We start from the raw sequence: 18225 nt of genomic DNA, 5'->3' as shown, positions 1-18225 counted from the left end.
ATTTTTATTTCCTATTCCATTTCCTCTTGGTGGAAACTACGCCAAACTAACATATGTCTGATTTAGATTCTACAGCAGTGGCTAGTAATTTTTTTGAGATAACGTACTCCTTTGAGAATATGATGAAAACTATGGATCTTCCTCAGAAAGTTGAACATAAAGTCCCACATGTGAACTTTTGCTTATCATGTATTGTATTGGAAATAAATTTCATTTGATATTTAAACTATATAAGCAATTTTCACAAAGAAATTTCAATGTAAATATCAATTTCTAGTTCCAGGTAACAAAGGGACATAAATCCAAATTGTGAAACCACATACAATTAACTTTCCTTTTGATCAAAGAAATATTAACAAATAGACTGCTGCTTTTTGTTTTGAACAAGACATATAAATTATGGACAATATGACATCTTCATGTACATGTCCAATTGACTTTGACTTAAAAACAGAACCACTGTTGACAAATCAGATTCGGAAAGGGAAATAATGGCCAATACAATCAGGGTTCCCAAAGTTCACTTTGGTAGAGACAGGTAGGGTTGTATAAAGAAATAGTAGGCCTTTTTTGAGCCGTGCTTTTGCTCAGGGGCCCGCTCCAAACCCTTTGGAGTGTACTTTTTCTTCTAATAAACTACTTTTTCACTACTTAAAAAAAAAAAACCCAAAACAGAAAAGAAACAGCAGACTTCCCCAAGACCTTTAGAATTGAATTCAGATCAGATTATTTCCTTTATCTGCCGTCATTGAGGTCATTGGCATCAGTTTGAAAAGTCTTCAATTCTAAGTAACTGAAAATCAAGTCACAGTAATTTAAACAACTCTTGGTTTGTACTTATCACATTGTTGTGGGTTGAATCATGTCCCCCAAAAGGATGTGTTCAAGTCCTAACCTCTTGTCCCTGCGAATGTGACTTTATTTAGAAATAGGATCTTTGTAATCAAGTTAAGAGAGACCATACTGCATTAAGGTGGGCCCTAATCCAATGACTGGTGTCCTTATAAGAAGAGGTAAATTCAGGCACAGAGGAGACTCACAGAGAGGAGAGGGGACAAGTGAACATGGAGGCAGAGACTGAAGTGATGCACTCACAAGGGAACTAATGCCAAGGATTGCCAGTAACCATTGGAAGTTAGGAGACAGGTATGAAAAAGATCCTTCCCTAGAGCCTTCCAAAGGAGCATAGCCCTGCCAGCACCTTGATTTTGGACCTCTAACCTCCAGAACTGTGAGAGAATAAAAATTTCTATTGTATTAAGCCACTCTGTTTGTGGTGCCAGAAGTGTGGTGCCACAAATACCTAAAAATGTAGATGTGGTTTTGGAATTGGGGCTGGCTCAAGGCTAGAAGAGTTTTGAGACTCGTGATAGAAAAAGTCTAGGATGGCTTCAAGAGATTGTTGGTAGCAATATGGACATTAAAGGTGATTCCAACAAGGGCTCAGAAAGAAGTGAAAAGGACAGGAGAGAAATGTTCTATCATTTTAGAGAATACATATATTGTCATGAACAGAATGTTGCTAGAATAATGAGAATTAACAATATTTCTGGTGAGGACTTGGGCAGAAACAAGGAAAACATTTATTATTGGAAACTGGAGCAAAGGTGATGCTTGTTATAAAGTAGCAGAAACTGGCTGAATCATGTTCTGCTTTTGGCTGGAAAATAAAATTTGTAAGTTATGAACTTGGATATTTAGCAGAGAAGATTTCCAAGCAAAATGTGCAGGGTATGGCCTGGATTTCCCTTGCTGATTATAATAAAATGTGAGAGGGAGGAGATAAATTAAGGAAGGAACTGTTAAGTAAAAATGAATCGGCACTTGATGATTTGGAAATTTGCAGCCTGTCCAGATAGCACGGAGGCAAGGCCATGAGAGTAGCTGGACAGCCTTTTGGTGAAGAGATTAGGTGTGTGATTCATAGATCTATGTAATCAGAAAGCAGGAATGGAAATGGAGTGATCCAGGAAAGATCTTGCAACTGGATCTTCCTTTTGGAAGATCCTTGCAACTAATTGTGTGGCTCCCCTTGATTTGTATGGAAACCCAACATGGTTCTTGAGAATGTTATATCCAGAAACACTGCCGGCTTGGGCTGAATTCGACAGAGACAGAAAGAACTGAAGGAAGGCTATCATATTTCTGGGATTCTACATGTGGGAAATGTGGGGCCACTACTGAGGGCTGAGAGACCAGGGCCACCTCAGCTGACAGTGGCTCAAGGACCAATGGGACCTATGTGGCCTAGAGACTGGAGTTGATGTGGTCTCTGTGGACCCAGAAGCTGTAGCTGATGTGGTTTCCACTGGCCCAGAGGGAAGATTGAGGCACAGAGTAATTTGGGAACTTTACAAGCATTTGGAAATTAAACAACACATTTCTAAATAACTTACAGTTTAAAGAAGAAACCACAAGAAAAATTAAAAAATACTTGAAACTGAATGAAAATGAAATGCAACATAAAACTTTATGGACTGCAGCTAAAGTAGTGACTAGAAGAAAATTTGTAGCTTTAAAATGCCTATACTATATTAGAAAAAGAAATATCGTATCAATAACCTGAGTTTACACCTTAAGAAACTTGAAAAAGGAGAACTTAACAACAACAAAGCAGAAAGAAGGAAGTAACAATGATTAGAGTAATAATCAATGAAATACAAAGCAGAAAAGCAATAGAGAAATATCAAACCAAAAAAAATTGATTCTTTGAAAATACCAACAAAATTTGATAAACCTTTATAGATAACCAAGAAACAAAAAGATATTACCAAAAGCAGAGAATAGGGGACAACACTACCAATCCTATAGAAATTTAGGAGTATAAGGAAATACTATGAATAACTTTATGCCAACACATTACACAGCATAAATGAAATGGACAAATTACTAGAAATATACAAATTACTAAAACTTCCTGGAAAAGAATTAGCAACTGAATAAATGGATGAAAAGTAATGAAATTGAGTTAGTAATACATTTTGTTTTTCTAACAAAGAAAAGCATAGGTCCACATGGCTTCACTAGTGAGTTTTATCAAACACTTTAAGAATGCTACCAATCCTTTACAATTTCTTCCAGAAAATAGAGAGGGCCAGTAATTACTCTGATACCAAAGCCAGACAAAGACATTGCAAGAAAACTACATACTGTGGGGCCGTCCTGGTGGATCAGGCGATTGGAGCTCTGTGCTCCTAACTCCGAAGGCTGCCGGTTCGATTCCCACATGAGCCAGTGGGCTCTCAACCACAAGGTTGCACGTTCAACTCCTGGAGTCCTGCCAAGGGATGGTGGGCTGCGCCCCCTGCAACTAGCAGCAGCAACTGGACCTGGAGCTGAGCTGCACCCTCCACAACTAAGACTGAAAGGACAACAACTTGAAGCTGAACGGCACCCTCCACAACTAAGATTGAAAGGACAACAACTTGACTTGGAAAAAAACAATCCTGGAAGTACACACTGTTCTCCAATAAAGTCCTGTTCCCCTTCCCCAATAAAAATCTTAAAAAAACAAAAACAAAAAAAAACAAACTACAGACTAATATCACTAACAGTACAGACACAAAAATCCTCAATAAAATATTAGCAAATTAAATTCATTAATACATAAAAAAAGGATTATACACCATGACCAAATGGAATTTATCCTAGTAATGCAAGGTTGGCTTAACATCCAAAAATAAATTAATAAATATTTATAAATTTAAATACCTCACTCTTCAATAATATTCACCAATAATAAAATGAATAAATACTGGCATACACACAAAATAATATTAGAAAGGAGATTGTACAGTGTACATCTACACAAAACAATGTGAACAGATTTCATAATATTGAATGAAGCCAGACTTAAAAGAGTAAGTATTGAATTCCATTTATATAAAATACAAAAACAGGCAATGTCAACCTACCATGATCAAAGTTCAGTATGGTGGCAACCTTTCAGGGCTAGAGGAGGGTAGTGAATCAAAGAAAGTATAAGGGGAACTTCTGAGGATTGATAATGTTCTGTTTCTTTATCTAAGTACGAATAACATGAGTGTGTTCAATTTGTGAAAATTCAACAAGTTGATTTTACCCTCCTCTAGCTGGTTGTAAAATCAGCATTACTAACCAATACTGTTTGGCTGTTCTGCATTCAGACCATGACAACACAAGCCAAAATGCACTATTTTTTATTACAATGCTTCATCTTATTTTCTGGGACAACTCCATCGGTTGTCCCATCTCATTCTCTTCCCATCAGCTATTCCTTTTCTTCTATCTTCAATTTCTCTCCCCACTCACACTTCATCCTTTTCTACAAATATAATTAAGTCTACACAATCCTTAAAAAACAAACACCTTTGAATCCTATTGCTTCTTGCACGACCACATTTCTCAAAAGGAATTATTATGCATTCTCAGTGCTTTCCCATCCACTGTCTTAACCCCTGGTAAGGACATCCCACAGGTAACATCTCTCTCTGGCCCTTCTTCTTCTGCCCCTCCCCCCAATTCCAGCTTCACCTGAGTTCTCACCCTCCTCCAGCTCTCTGCTACATCTGCTAGTCAGTCACCTGTTCCCTCTCCTGAAGTGCTCTCTTGGCTTTTATGATGTTTGAACTATTTCCGTCTCTGAGCAGCTCCTCTTCTCTATCTGCTTTTCCTCTTCACACCCCCAAACATCAGTATTTAACAATTCCCTGTTTATTTTCCACTGGATGGCCCTTGGTGATGTCATTCCCTTCCCCATCTTCAGTCTTATTTTCAGATTTATCAAATCTTTTTAGTTCACCTTTCTAATCAGCTGTCCTCATTCTCTCATCTTTTTTGCCCTTTAATCTACTCTACACAATACTGTTAGAGAATACCTCGCGGTACACTTCTGGCCATGTCACATGTAAATGGTCTGCACTGGTCAAGAAATGCATTCCTAACTCCTGAGCCTGGCATTTGAAACTCTCCAAATCTGTCCCCATCCCATCCCTTAGTCTAGGTTCCCACCAACTGAGATGCTGGGCTAATTCCCTGCCATGCCCTGAACTTGCCACTGACGTGCTCTGGTTCCTGCCGCTCCCTAAGTGGGAAACGTTGCGCTTCTCTAAATCGACAGTTTAGTCATTTGTCAGGGCTCAGTTTGAGTAGCGCATTCTACCAGAAAATGATTCTGACCTCCTGCTCCGCCCTGCTCTTGCATTCTAGCCGATCCTGGGCAGGACCCCGTACCCCACGCCCCCTCCCGTAGCTTCTAGGGCGATCCCTGCAGACAGTCAGCCTGTGTGTGGTGTGTGAATGTGCTCTGGTCCCCTCCTCTTCCCAAGAGGTTGAGATTGTAGGTTCTGTTTTTATCTCTTGGCTGCTGTACCAAGCTCAAGTGCTTTCTCTGCCTGTCTTATTTCTTTTGCTTTTAATTTTCCTTTTCCAGTCGCTCGGCAACCCTTTTGACTCGGAGCTGTCCCCACCAGGTCCCACCCAGAGACGCGCTCCTTCTCCGGGACTGCACACCCCTCGTCCCGCACCTGGGAGCCCGCTGCGCCCGCTACAGAGTGGCAGTCCTCCGGGCTTCCTAGACGGGCACCCCTCCACCCCCAACCCCCCACCCCAATACACACTTCCTGCACGCGAAGCTCGAATGGGTCCGGCCCCTTCCCTGGGGTAGGTCACGCATCTGGTGGAGCAAAGGATGAGTGCGGAGGCCCGCAGCGCGGCCCGGATGCTTCCCGAACCATCCTGCCCTGCCTCACCCTCCCTGCCGCCTCGCTTCCCCGCCTCGGCCAGCCTCTGTCACGGGGAGAGCCTGCGGCTGCACAGGTGGCCTCCCTCCTGGACGCTAATACCCGCCCGCCCATCCTTCTGTCAGTCCATTCTTGCATTTGTCCATTTGCCGGCTCATCCACTCGTCTTTGGGTCCTTTGGCTCCCTAAGCACCCAGCGCCTTCTGTGTGCCAGGCCGCAGGCAGAGGAATCCGAGACGCTGTGGAATCTCACGCAGCCAAAACACTCTCTCTCTCTCTCTCTCTCTCTCTCTCTCTCTCTCTCTCTCTCTCTCTCTCTCTCTCTCTCTCTCTCTCTCTCTCTTTCTTAATTTTAATAGATGTTGACAGATAAAGCTCTCCCTTGAGTGAGGTCTCAGCCTTCCCTCTTGACTTTACCAGTCTACCTTAGATTATTTATCAGTCACTCTCAGAGGACTAATTTCCCCTTTGTAGTTCTTATCACTATTAAATTAGGTAATTATGTATGCTTTCTCTTTAACATCTGCACTTCCCTACTATTTTAAAGTCCTATAAGGTCAAAGACACGGTCTTACTTATAACTCTTTGCTCAGCACCTAACACAGTGCCTGCACAAAGTCGGCACTCAATAAATGTTGTTAAAGAAATGTGTGAAAAACAGGCTCACTTCTAAATGATCCTTGGTTTGGTGGGGAAGGCAAATACTATGAAAAGGCAGTCCAGTTCAGCAGAGTACACATCTCTAAGAGTCTGGAGTCAGACCTTTGGGTTTCAAAACAGTCCACACTACATCACTTACAAGCTGTATGATCTGAGGCAAATTACATAACTTATTTGTTTCTCTTCAGTAAAATAGTAGAACGTAGAGTACTGTAAAGATGAAATGAATGAAGACACTTAAACAAGTAGACTATGCTTGAGTCTATGATAAGAGCTCAATTAGTGTTTTCTGTTAAAATTAATAAGTAAACAATGCAGATAACATTATAATAAAAGCTGTGTTACAGCAAGCAGGATTGTTCAAAAGTGCCCTGGAGTTACTTGGACTTAGAGCTAGCTGGAACTATAATAGCAAGGGCTGTATCCAAGCTCAGTGTCCCCCAACCACTCAACTTGTTGGGCAGATGGGTTCCCTAGAACTCTATAAACAACTGACACAAATCTAGACTTCTGGTCCAAAGCTGTTCACTTATGCCCTATTGATAAGCCTGGTGGATTTAGGACTGATCTATGGAACCTGTAGACCAGTGAAGGAGATGGAGAAGGAACAGACAATGCTTTATTATGACAAACTTCCCTTTAGCCACACACAACATAGCAGACAAGTTGGTGAGGCATGATTTGATTTTTATAATATTGAACAATATCACAAACCTCTCCTCTCTTCACTTCCCCTCCCTTTCTCTCCCCTCCCTCTTTCTCCCCTCTTTACCTTTCTTCCTCCTTTCTTTTTCTTTACCCTGGCTGCACATGAGAAGCCTTTGTGGCACTTACTTAAGCCCCATCCATGGAGAATCTGACTCAATAAATCTGTCGTGGGGTCCATGCTCCGTGGATGATTCTGAGCCATAACCAGAGGTTACAACAACTACCTAGTCTGGCCTCCCTAAAGCACCTGCAGTTTCCTCAGTGGGCCACATCCTTTCATACCCACTTTTCTCTTTGCCCGAAAGACCGTCTTCCACATCTTCACCCAGCTCACTCATATCAGACTGCTGACACGTCTTCCCCAGGAAGGCAGCTCTGCCTGGGCCTAGTCAATCGTCTTTCCCAGTGCTACCTTGTTTGCTTCCCTCCATCCTTGATTTATCACAATGTGTTTGCTTGTTTACCTGTTGCTTACCCATACTAAAGTAGGAGTCCTTGAGGACAGACTTTTTAATCCTGAGAATCCTGTTCAGTACACTGCCTAGGACCTAGCACAAGTCTTTTTTGAACTAATGGATGAAGGAATCCATTCCCCTTTTCTTTGTTCTGTCTCAGAACCTGGTGGCTTAAAGTCAAGAATAATTCTTCTTTTTTTGTACGTTTCCCCTGGCCATTTTCCATGACACTTTCCTAACATTTTAACTATCATTCTTAATTTATAATATCAACCAAGAGTGTCCTTGGCCTTAAGCCATTCTGTAATTTAGAAAAAAAGCAAGTGCTTTAGACCTGGGCAACCATAGGTTCATGGCTTGATTTTGCTATTTACCAGTTTGAGACCTTGGGCAAATTACTTGACTTTCAAGGACCTCATGTTTCTCATCTGTAAAATGGGGATGATACTACTTACCTCATAGTGTTATTGTCAATTCTCAATAAAATAGTATTTGTAAAGCTCCTGGTACATCATAAGTGTTTATTAAGTGCAAATTCCCTTCTTTGAGGAAACCCCATGGCATAATACATTGAGAAATTGCTAAATACTCTGGTTGCAGAGTTCAGTCTTACTGCATATTGGCTGTGTATCTTTGTCAGCTTTTGATTCTCTGTGGCCTCATTTGGAAAATGGGCATAATTTTTATTGCCCTTATAGAATTGTTAGGAATATTATATAAATTTTATATTAAGTATCCAGTTAGTGCTTGACATCTAGTAGGTGCTCAATAAAATAGTACTATTTTGAGAAGTAATAATGTGCACAGTGTTTTTCCTGCTTTCCTTAATCTATAAGCATTACTTGTTACCCCTAATGTCCCTAATATTGTTTTTAAGGGTTGAATTGATTTTGGAGATGCTTAAATTTTCTTTTTCACATCCTGAAAAAATCCTGAATCATCTATGAATGTATCATTTATACGGAGCTTCCCTGTGTAGCATTAGCATTGTCTACCTTAGGAACTCCCTGAAGAACTGGAATTTAGAACGAATCTCTCAGACACAGACCTCCATCCCCTCCCTGCCTCAAAAGGGCAGCCTTTTCAGACTATCTCTGCCCAGAATGTCAGGAAAGGCCACCGCCGTGGCCTACCATGCTCCAGAAGAACAAGAAGGACTTATAATTGTGAGGGTTGAAGAAGAGAATTTTGTTTGGGGGCAGGACTTTGGCCTTCAGGGAAACACCTGTAGTCAGGAGACCTCCCGCCAGCGGTTCAGCAGTTTGGTTACTCTGACTCTGCTGGGCCCCGAGAGGCTCTGAACCAGCTCCGGGAGCTTTGCTGTCAGTGGCTGAGGCCCGAGGTGTACACCAAGGAGCAGATCCTGGAGTTGCTGGTGCTGGAGCAGTTCCTGGCCATCCTGCCAAAGAAGCTGCAGGCCTGGCTGCGAGAGCACCAACCAGAGAATGGAGAGGAAGCTGTGGCTATGCTGGAGGAACTGGGGAAAGAGCTCGGTGAACCAAGGCAGCAGGTGAGAAGTAGGTGTTTTTGTTTGCTTGTTTTACCTGTTGCAAGTTAATGGGGAAGCCGTTGTGAGTGGCCTTGACTTAGCTATCATACAATGATACAATTTTTGTGTTTTGGGTTATGTTTGTCCACTGGGATCGAGTCACTAGGGCTTTTAGTCCTGTTGTTTCCTATCTAATCATCTGAATGAGTTTCTGACTCCAGCGGCACTGTCCTGTTATTCTAGGGGTTTTCCTCTTGTATGTCCTTTGAATCATAGTGCTGGTACGTGATTACTTCTAGGACACAGCCCATAGCCAAGGAATGATCTGGAAGGAAATGATATCCATGGGAGCAGTGAAGTCTCTGAGTATCCAGCTCCTGCCCTTGGAGAATCAGAGCAAGAGTGAGACTCAGGAGCCCCGGGCTTGCCACGAGCGAGGAGAGGAGCCAGTCCATTTGGGGATGAGGAGGGAGGTGAGGGCTCTCATCCTGGCGTGGTTCATTTTCGTAACGACAGTTACTTGTGGCATCATTAGTGTTGGCTAAACATGTCTCCCATTGACTCTACCTACAACCTTAAATACCAGAATCATTTCTAACTTTGGGTTAAGAATTAAGGTCTTTAATTAAATTCTCTAGTAATATCCATAATATTCAAAGACCAGTAATCTGGTTTTTTACTATTATGGTCCCACTGGCAAGGCAGTCCCTAAGATGGAGACGAATAATGTATCAGTAACATTATTAATGTTACTGGTCATAATGTATCAGTAACCACATACATTGTAACTTGAACAGGGAAAGTTTAATATTACGAATTATCAACTATAATAGAGGATTAATTACTAAGTGGTAAAAAAAAACCTCTAAAGAATACAGCAATAACACAAATAGGGAGTCTTCCGGCTGAATCAGAGCACCCCAGGAAGGAGCAAATCTGTGAGAGGGTGCCACATCTTCCCCTTCCCCTGCCACAGCTGAGATCCAGATCTTGTTGGAGAGGGCGCAGCTGTGGCCCACTGGATGGAGATGTTCACTGAAGTGCGGTGTTGGTAGAACTTGCTGGGGAGCTGCTCTTTGGGATACCAAGGGAAGCCATTTATGGGGTGCAGGGGGAGGGTGTGTGTTTGGTGGTGCAGAACTCTCTTGAGAAGCCACCCTCTGGGGTGCCAGGCGCCCCCTGGTGGGAGGCACCATGACATGGAACTTGCTGGGAAGCTACCCATAGGGATGGTGCCTCTGAACTAATTGGAGACGAGCACTTCCGGGTGCCCCACGTGGTTCAGGAACAAACAGCACACCGGGATCAGGAAGAAAAGCCCCTTCCTCCTCTAGTGTCCCTCTACTGTTAAAGCTCACACCATGCCAGCTGGCCAAGGAGAAATGTTCCAGTATCACAGGCAGGGCATTGAAGGGTGGGTTTGAAGCTGAGAGGCAATACATTGATAGCTGGCACAGATGTCGAGGATCAGAACCAAAAGGACTTTGGTTATGTTATTGGCAAAATCATCCCTATGGGCAGCAGATACATCAAGCTTATTAACTTGTTCTCATTGAACTTTTGTCACATCCAACTACCCTTCTGGTTTCATCTTCACTAAGCAATCTTACTAACTTCCCGTGGCTTAGCTACATAGGAAAATTTATTAGTTCAGTCTGGTCTGTGTGATGGTCACATTACTCATTAATTCTCAATCTGGTTGTATCGCTCAGTTTCATGAGCTTAGCTAATGAGAGTGTACCCCAAGAGGTAAATCTGTTTACTATAATGATAAAGTTAGGTTTATGGGCTACAAGGTCAAGGGCCAGACTGTGGACCTTGGCAATTCACCAAAAGAATCCATACAGCTATATACTGTGGCCTCCTGGGAAACTCTCTCCCCAGCCTTCCCCCACACGTCATTAGCCAAGTGCCCCTGCATAGATATCGCTGCATCGAGTAGGAACTATAGTTAAATGAATTTAAAAAAATCATCTCTTCAAGTCCCCTGCCTTAAAGCAGGTACATGTCTAAATTATTTAGGGTGGATTATTTCTACTTCCGTCTTTTAAGGTCTTGAGGAACAGAGGTTCTGCTGTAATTTCTTAAGTCTTTCTTGGGCTTTCATTTCTTAAGTCTTTCTTGGGCTTTCTTAAGTCTTTCATATTGTATATTTGTTATGGGCTGAATTGTGTCACCCCAAATTCATATGTTAAAGCCTTAACCCCCAGTACTTCAGAAGGTGGCTGTTTTTGGAGATAGCGCCTTTGAAGAGGTAATTAAGTTAAAATGGGTTTGTTAGGGTGAGCCCTAATCCAGTATGACTGGTGTCCTTATAAGAAGAGATTAGCACACAGACCAAGGGACAGCCGTGAAAGGATGCAGTGAGAAGAAGGTGGCATCTGCAAACCAAGGAGAGACAGGCCTCAGAAGAAACTAAACCTGTTGACACCTTGATCTTGGACTTTCAGACTCCAGAATTGTGAGAAAATACATTTCTGTGGTTTAATCCACCCAGTCTGTGGTATTTTGTCATGGCAGCCCTGGCAAAATAGTCCAGTGTTCAAGTTTTCCCCTGTGTCCATATGAAATATTCCCTACTTTAATTCCATTTCTGTTTATTTGTTTAGCAGAGTTCTCGTAAAACTCAACCTGTACCTGCAGGTAATAGGTACAGAGTTCTTTCACCTTGTTTTAACTAAGCATCTCACTACCTCTGACTCCATATTTCATCTCTCTGGTCATCGTAGTACAGGTCCCTGGACATGCTTCTGTTTCGCCACATGCATTTGAAGCACAGGGATAAAAAAATACTCTAATGAGGATCTGATTACTTTAAAATACAAGGTAGCTTTACTCCTCAACTCTTATCTGTTGCACTCCATATTTTTATTTGTTTGTTCTTTCACAGTGGCTTTATGTTGTTGCCTCAGTACACTTATGACAACAGTGATTCCATCTTTCAGCCTTCCTGGGCTTTAGCAAAATGTCGTCATCCTCCATTTATGCCTGATCCCTAAGTATATGGTCTTGAATGGCCTTGGATAGGTTCCTGATAAAGCTCATTATGCTGGTCTATTTTTAGTCTTGAGGGTCTTAGCCCTACCCCTGAAGAATTAATGTGGATCATTTCACATCTTTCACCTAGGTCATAATGTTTAAATCACTGGAGGGATCCACCTTGATAGGATTACAAGAGTCCCCATGTCATTTTTATAGCCTCACACCCTTGTTTCTTCACGAGTCTAACAGTATGTCTTGCTAGAAGAACCTGAGATGAAGATTTGAGTGCAGGTGATCTATTGAGGTCATGTGCTTCAGGAGAAATCTGTACTGGAGTGAGAGAAGCAGGATTAGGAAGGGAAAAGATCAAGCAATGATGTGGTCTTGGGCAAACCTAGCCTTGGCCTAATCCATGGGGGTTTGGGGGACCCCCTGGAGCATAATTGCACTGCCAAGTTGTACCTTCTTGAGGTGGGGTGGGGGAGGAGGTGAAGGTGAGAGTAACTTTCTGGGCCAGGTGGCTCTCATCAGCCAGGGGGAATCTCCAGAGAAGAGGGCAGTTGCGGATAGCTAGGAACCAACACTTACAGCAGATGGGGGAAGAAGGCACCATATTGGTAAAGGTGGGGGGTGGGCAGTGGAGTAATATCTACGTAGTATTAAGACCAAAGGCATATTTGTCAATGTGCAGTTAAAGGCCATCTGCAAAGTTAAAAGGATTTTAGACCATACAAGTCACTGAACAGGTAGGAAAATAGCTGGTATGTGTGGGGGTGCCGTGTTATAGAGAGGATCTCCTCTACAGAGAAACCTATTGCTTATTTCTCTGCCAAAGTGCCTCCAATAATCTCCAGCCTCCGTTCTGTAGGCTTCATTGTGAATTAGCATCCATCCTTGGAAGACATTAATTAGGTTATTTGGATTGTTTCTGTCCCACTATTTCTAAATACTCAAGTGACCATTTCTTATTCTACTGTTAATTTCTATTTGTCATTCCTAGGAATTACTCCAGTTAACTGTTTAATATTTTTATATAATATAAATATATAGTTGAAAAAATAGAAATCTTGCTGTTTTCTTGATCTATACATCTAAGGTCAAGGTTTTTCTCTGGTCTCATAATTTGATTTCATGTTGTTACAGAATTTGAAGAGGTATTTTATTTTATTTTTTTTACTTTTGGGGCAACTTTTTAAATTGATATATATATATGTTATATAATATATATATATATATATATTAATTTTATATATTAATTTTATTGGGGAATATTGGGGAACAACAGTGTTTCTCCAGGGCCGATCAGCTCCAAGTTGTTGTCCTTCAATCTAGTTGTGGAGGGTGCAGCTCAATGGCCCATGTAGTTCGGCAACCCTGTTGTTCAGAGCTCGTGCTCTAACCAACTGAGCCCCTGGCTGCCCCAGAAGAGGTATTTTAAATCCTATAAGTTACATTACTGTTCTAATTTTCACTGCTCTTTGTCCCTACACAATTTTATTGCCACTTTATACCCCTTATAATTTATAGTCTTTATAATTTTACCTATTTACTACTTTTAGAAACTTCCTCATTAGGTTGTTATGTCTTGGACTATAACCAATTTGGTGCTTCTTATTCTTCTGCTTTTATTATATGCTAATATATTTCTTCATAAATTTTCCTGTTTTGAACAAGCATAGCCTTGAATAATTTAAGTTTTTACCTAAGCTCCAAGGATGGTGTGTTCCGTCCAAAGCTAAGAGGCGATGCCGTCCGTCTGTAATTGCTGGTACGGAGTGAGAAGAAGGATAGCTCTCAGCTTGGTCAGGTAATCACTGTGAGACTTCATTCTTGTGTTTGAAGTGTTGTGAACTCAAAGAATATCAGGAAGAAATATTTCCTTTCATGTAAAAACGTAAGACTTTCCCCAAACCAAATAAAATTGATTTTAAAATTATCTCGTTTCAGTCCAACGACCGTCCTGCTTCCTCCCAATAGGGAAGGCAGATGACGTATGGGAAAACCGCAGGCCTTGACGTGAAGCATCTGTTTGAATTCTGACTCTACCAATTATGAATTCGATGGCCTTATATAGGTGATGTAGACTCTCTGAGCTTCAGTTTCCTGATCTGTAAAATGCATATGAGTTTAGGGGACTTTTAGGAGGGTGAAAGTAGCTTGACATTTTTTTCAGATTTTTCTCACCTCAAAATGATTCAAGTTACCTCAGCCATCATCTAGTAGTCTCCTGTTCTGAATTGCTAAAAATCTAGAAACGAGAGGGGCAAGTTGTGTGAGAGCTGAAGATTTGGCTCCAGGCAGCCACATCTGCCTCTTGTTTCCATCCACCTTCTTTGACTATTTACACATAAAAATGTGAACACATAAGACTCCCATGTGACCCCACAATGAATTAGGAACCCACAATATTCCTTTTCTCATGCTCTGTATGTCTTACTCTGTTTATCTGCTTATAATCATTTGATCAACTTAGAACCTGCCAGAATACGCAATTGCCTTAGTGTGTTTTAGTTCCTGCCCACCTACTTCTGTCCAATTCTAATCCCAAAAGCATTTTCTAAATTTATCTTTGGTCTTCTACTTTTTTACTGATTGAAGACTCTTAGACATTTTCTGTATCATAATTGCTCCCTATCACTTTTTTCTTTGCCTCATTACCTAAAAATGCATCTTCTCTTCTAACCTAGGATTGTCTCCTAGCTCCTGCTACTCCTATTCATTACCATCTCCTCTAACTAATGTATTTCCCTGTTCGCCATCCCTCCTCTCCAATGATAACTCATTCTATGTCCACCTTCATCTCTGAGGGTGCCACCTCTCACTACCCTAGGTCACTTTTCTAAATATGAGATTGGTGAAGCTAGTTTTAATGAGTTTTCCTCCTAATAGGTAAATACTTATTTCATTTGGTTTATTTTCTGTTCCTGCTATAATAGATTCCTTTCTTCTAACATGGGGAGCAAATAATACTTGCATTTTCTATTCACATTTTTAGGTGGCAAGCTGGTGCAAAGTATTGACAACAAAGCAAGAAATTATTGACTGTATAGCATCAGTGGCCATGATAACCCCAGGAAGACTCCCTGGGGAAACTCCTTCAGGACAGATAGTCGAAGAAGCTTTGGGAGGTCTGAAAAACTTAAAGAAGCCAAAAGGAAATGCTGCAAGAAACAAAATGAGTCAGCTTCCTTCCCAGAAAAGACATTTTAGTCTGGCAACGTTCAAGAAGAAAATCTCCACAGAAGAGAATGTCCTTGAATGTGATGAAAGTGAAGGAAGTTTTAGTCTGAACTCAAATGTAACACGGCAGAGAATTCACAGTGGGGGAAAACTCTATGAGTGCTTTGGCTCAAAAGCCTTTTGCTAGAGCTCAAAGCTGATTAGACATCAGAGATTCATACTGGAGAGAGACCTTATGCATGTAAAGAATGTGGCAAATCCTTTAATTTGAGCTCAGACCTTGTTAGACATCAGAGAATTCAAAATGGAGAAAAACCCTATGAATGCTGTGAACATGGAAAAGCTTTCAGGGGCAGCTCAGAGCTCATCAAGCATTGGAGAGTTCACACTGGAGAGAAGCCTTATGAATGTGGGAAAGCTTTCAGCCAGAGCTCAGCCCTTATTCAGCATAAGAAAATTCACACTGGAGACAAAGGCTATGAATGTATTGAATGTGGTAAGGCTTTTGATAGAAGCTCTATCCTTACTGAACATCAGAGAATTCATACTGGAGAGGAACCTTATGAATGTAATGAATGTGGAAGATCCTTCAATCAGAGCTCAGCCCTCACCCAGCACCAGAGAATCCACACTGGGAAGAAGCCTTCAAAATGAAGTGAATGTAGGAAAACATTTAGGCATAGGTCAGGCCTTATGCAACATGAGAGAACTCACACTAGAGTTGTTGGTAAGAGTTGTGCGATTGTAAAATACAAGGAATTTGCTTTGGTGTGAGACTACAGAAGATAGAAGTTTCCTAAGAGCAGAGCTCCTGTCCTCCCAGCCAAGTTCTATACTTTAAGAGTAGATCCACACAAAGATGTCTGTTGAAGTGTTAAATGGGTCCCTTCACAGTAAGTCCAGGACTGGGGCAGAGATCCTGGAAGGACTTGTGAGATGGACCATGAGCGGATGCCTCCAATGTCCAGGATCCCTTCCCAGCAAGAGCACTGGTGATGCACCTGGCAGTTGAGGCATGTGGCTGAGAGTTACTCAGTTACTGAAATGTTGAAGTGTGAGATTGCGAAGTGTTGAATTATGTGCTGGATGAGTGTAGCAGCAGCTGGAGAATGGTAGCTCATTCTGCCATCTCTCCAGTTCTCCCCTCAGCCCTGAGCTTGCTGCAGCCAACTGAGGTCTAATTTATTGAGCATCTGCTGTGCGCCAGCCATCAGGGGTAGACATGGCTGTTGCCCTGTCAGAGTTAAGGGCTAATGGGACATACATATTTATTAAACAAATCATTAAATTGTGGTAAGTGCTTCGGTAGGATACATCCAGGATTCTGTTGAAATACAGGGCAGGGGTACCTAACGTGGTCTGTGAGTCACCAAAGGCTTCCTGGGTGTGAAGAAATCTCAGTTGAGACATAAAAGGTGGGTAGAAGTTAGCCAGGGCAAGGCAAGAGGGATGTGAAGACTATCACAGGTGGAAGTTACAGCACGTGCGATGGCATGGAGAGGATCCGGGGCATCCTTTCACCAGGACTCTTCTCTCTGGAGGGGATCGCTTCTTACAAGACCGTGGTTCAGAAGCCAGGACATGTGCTAGTTCCTCTCCTCGTGTTTATGATCACTCTGTTGTGTAGCCTATCCCAGACCAGAGTGACCTAAGAGACCTTGAAATACTCAGAATCAGTGTGATGGAAGACTGGTTAGTTGTCTGGAAGCAGGCGTGTATGCACACCAAGGAAAGAATACGTTATTAGAGGCTGGGGGTGGGGGCAGTCAGGACTGGAGTCTGTCCCATGCCCCTGAGCCCAGGAATGGGACATCTGCCTTCCCAGGCTCCACTATTCCTTATTCCCTGTTCTGTCCCCTCGTCGCCAGGCTTTCAGATGCTGGGCTACTTGAGGGCAATGAATATTTGTTGAATTACCCTCTCAGAGTCCTCAGAACCCTACTCTGCTAGTTTTTATTTTGATAGTTTTAATTAACCCATCAATTGCTGAAGGCAATTAATACCTAAGAAAATTTGATTCCTCTTCTAAGATGTCCTGATTTCCCTTCCAGATACTGCCACTTCTGAAGACGACTTGGTGATCAAAGCTGTTTTGGGTAAGAGGTGAGGTGAAATTGGGGGCGCAGGGGGCGGGGAGTCTTTGTATCCACAGGTTGTGGGATTATCACTGAGTGAGGTCAATCAGAAGTCTGAAGAGACCCCTCAGATGGAGACTTGCCTTTTCCTACAGGTGACAGTCAGATAATTTCATGCTTTTAATAGTTTTTTCCTGACTGTAACTTATTTGTAAATGTCAATACAGAAAATAAGAAAGTGTAAATCACCCACAATCCTACTACCCATAGAAACATTTTGAACATTTTGGAGTACTTTCTGTTAGTGTTTTTCTCCTAACCCTAATATTTTTTTGAAAGTCTTGTTTGGTAAATCATTTTTAGTAACTGATTTTAACATTTATTCTTTGCATATATACTTCAACTGTTTAGTATTAGAATGTAATGCAAGTGTAATAAAATTTGAGTTTTAAGTTTTGCTTTGAAATTATTCATTCAGGAGTAGGGAGCACCATGAGTGAAGATGTGCTAGGAGAATGGGTGAAGGAGTTGTGGGAAGAAGTCAGGGAATTGGTGTTCTTAGCTTTTATTCCCTGGGCCAAAAAATGCCTGAAAACTGACAGTCCCTGGGGTTGCAGTTCACCAGGTGAAGTCACAAAATTGAGAAAACGTCTGGGGCTGCATCGTGGTTGAAAGACCATGGTTATGAGAACAAGTAGCTTCTTTAAATACACCTGTGTCCACCAGATTTAGGACGCTTCCCCACCTTCGGGAGCAAGAGCCCGGTAGACTGCCATGGCCTTCTCCTCTTCTCACAGGTCCTCAATAGAAACACCTGTGCAGAAAAACTCATGACGTTTTAGATCTGTGATCATTGTGACAGCCAGTAAGACAGCTGCCAGTGGTCAAATTACTGAGTAGCAATGTCTGGTACTGGCCCATCAGAAAGCAGGAGGGTCGGTGTAGTGGGCTCTGCC

General features: G+C 42.0%; 1 protein-coding gene across 1 annotated transcript; it reads left to right on the top strand.

The window, feature by feature from the left end:
* The first annotated feature begins 8646 nt into the window (after positions 1 to 8646).
* On the top strand, positions 8647 to 15848 carry LOC117011675 (zinc finger and SCAN domain-containing protein 30-like). The gene is given in 4 exon segments (XM_033087179.1): positions 8647 to 8797; positions 8800 to 9053; positions 9332 to 9505; positions 15399 to 15848. Coding segments are annotated over 4 exon segments (1029 nt in total).
* Positions 15849 to 18225: the final 2377 nt, after the last annotated feature.

This window comes from Rhinolophus ferrumequinum, chromosome 19 (genome assembly GCF_004115265.2).
Source record: "Rhinolophus ferrumequinum isolate MPI-CBG mRhiFer1 chromosome 19, mRhiFer1_v1.p, whole genome shotgun sequence".
Classification (NCBI taxonomy): Eukaryota; Metazoa; Chordata; class Mammalia; order Chiroptera; family Rhinolophidae; genus Rhinolophus; species Rhinolophus ferrumequinum.
This window is presented reverse-complemented; position numbering and strand designations above follow the sequence as displayed.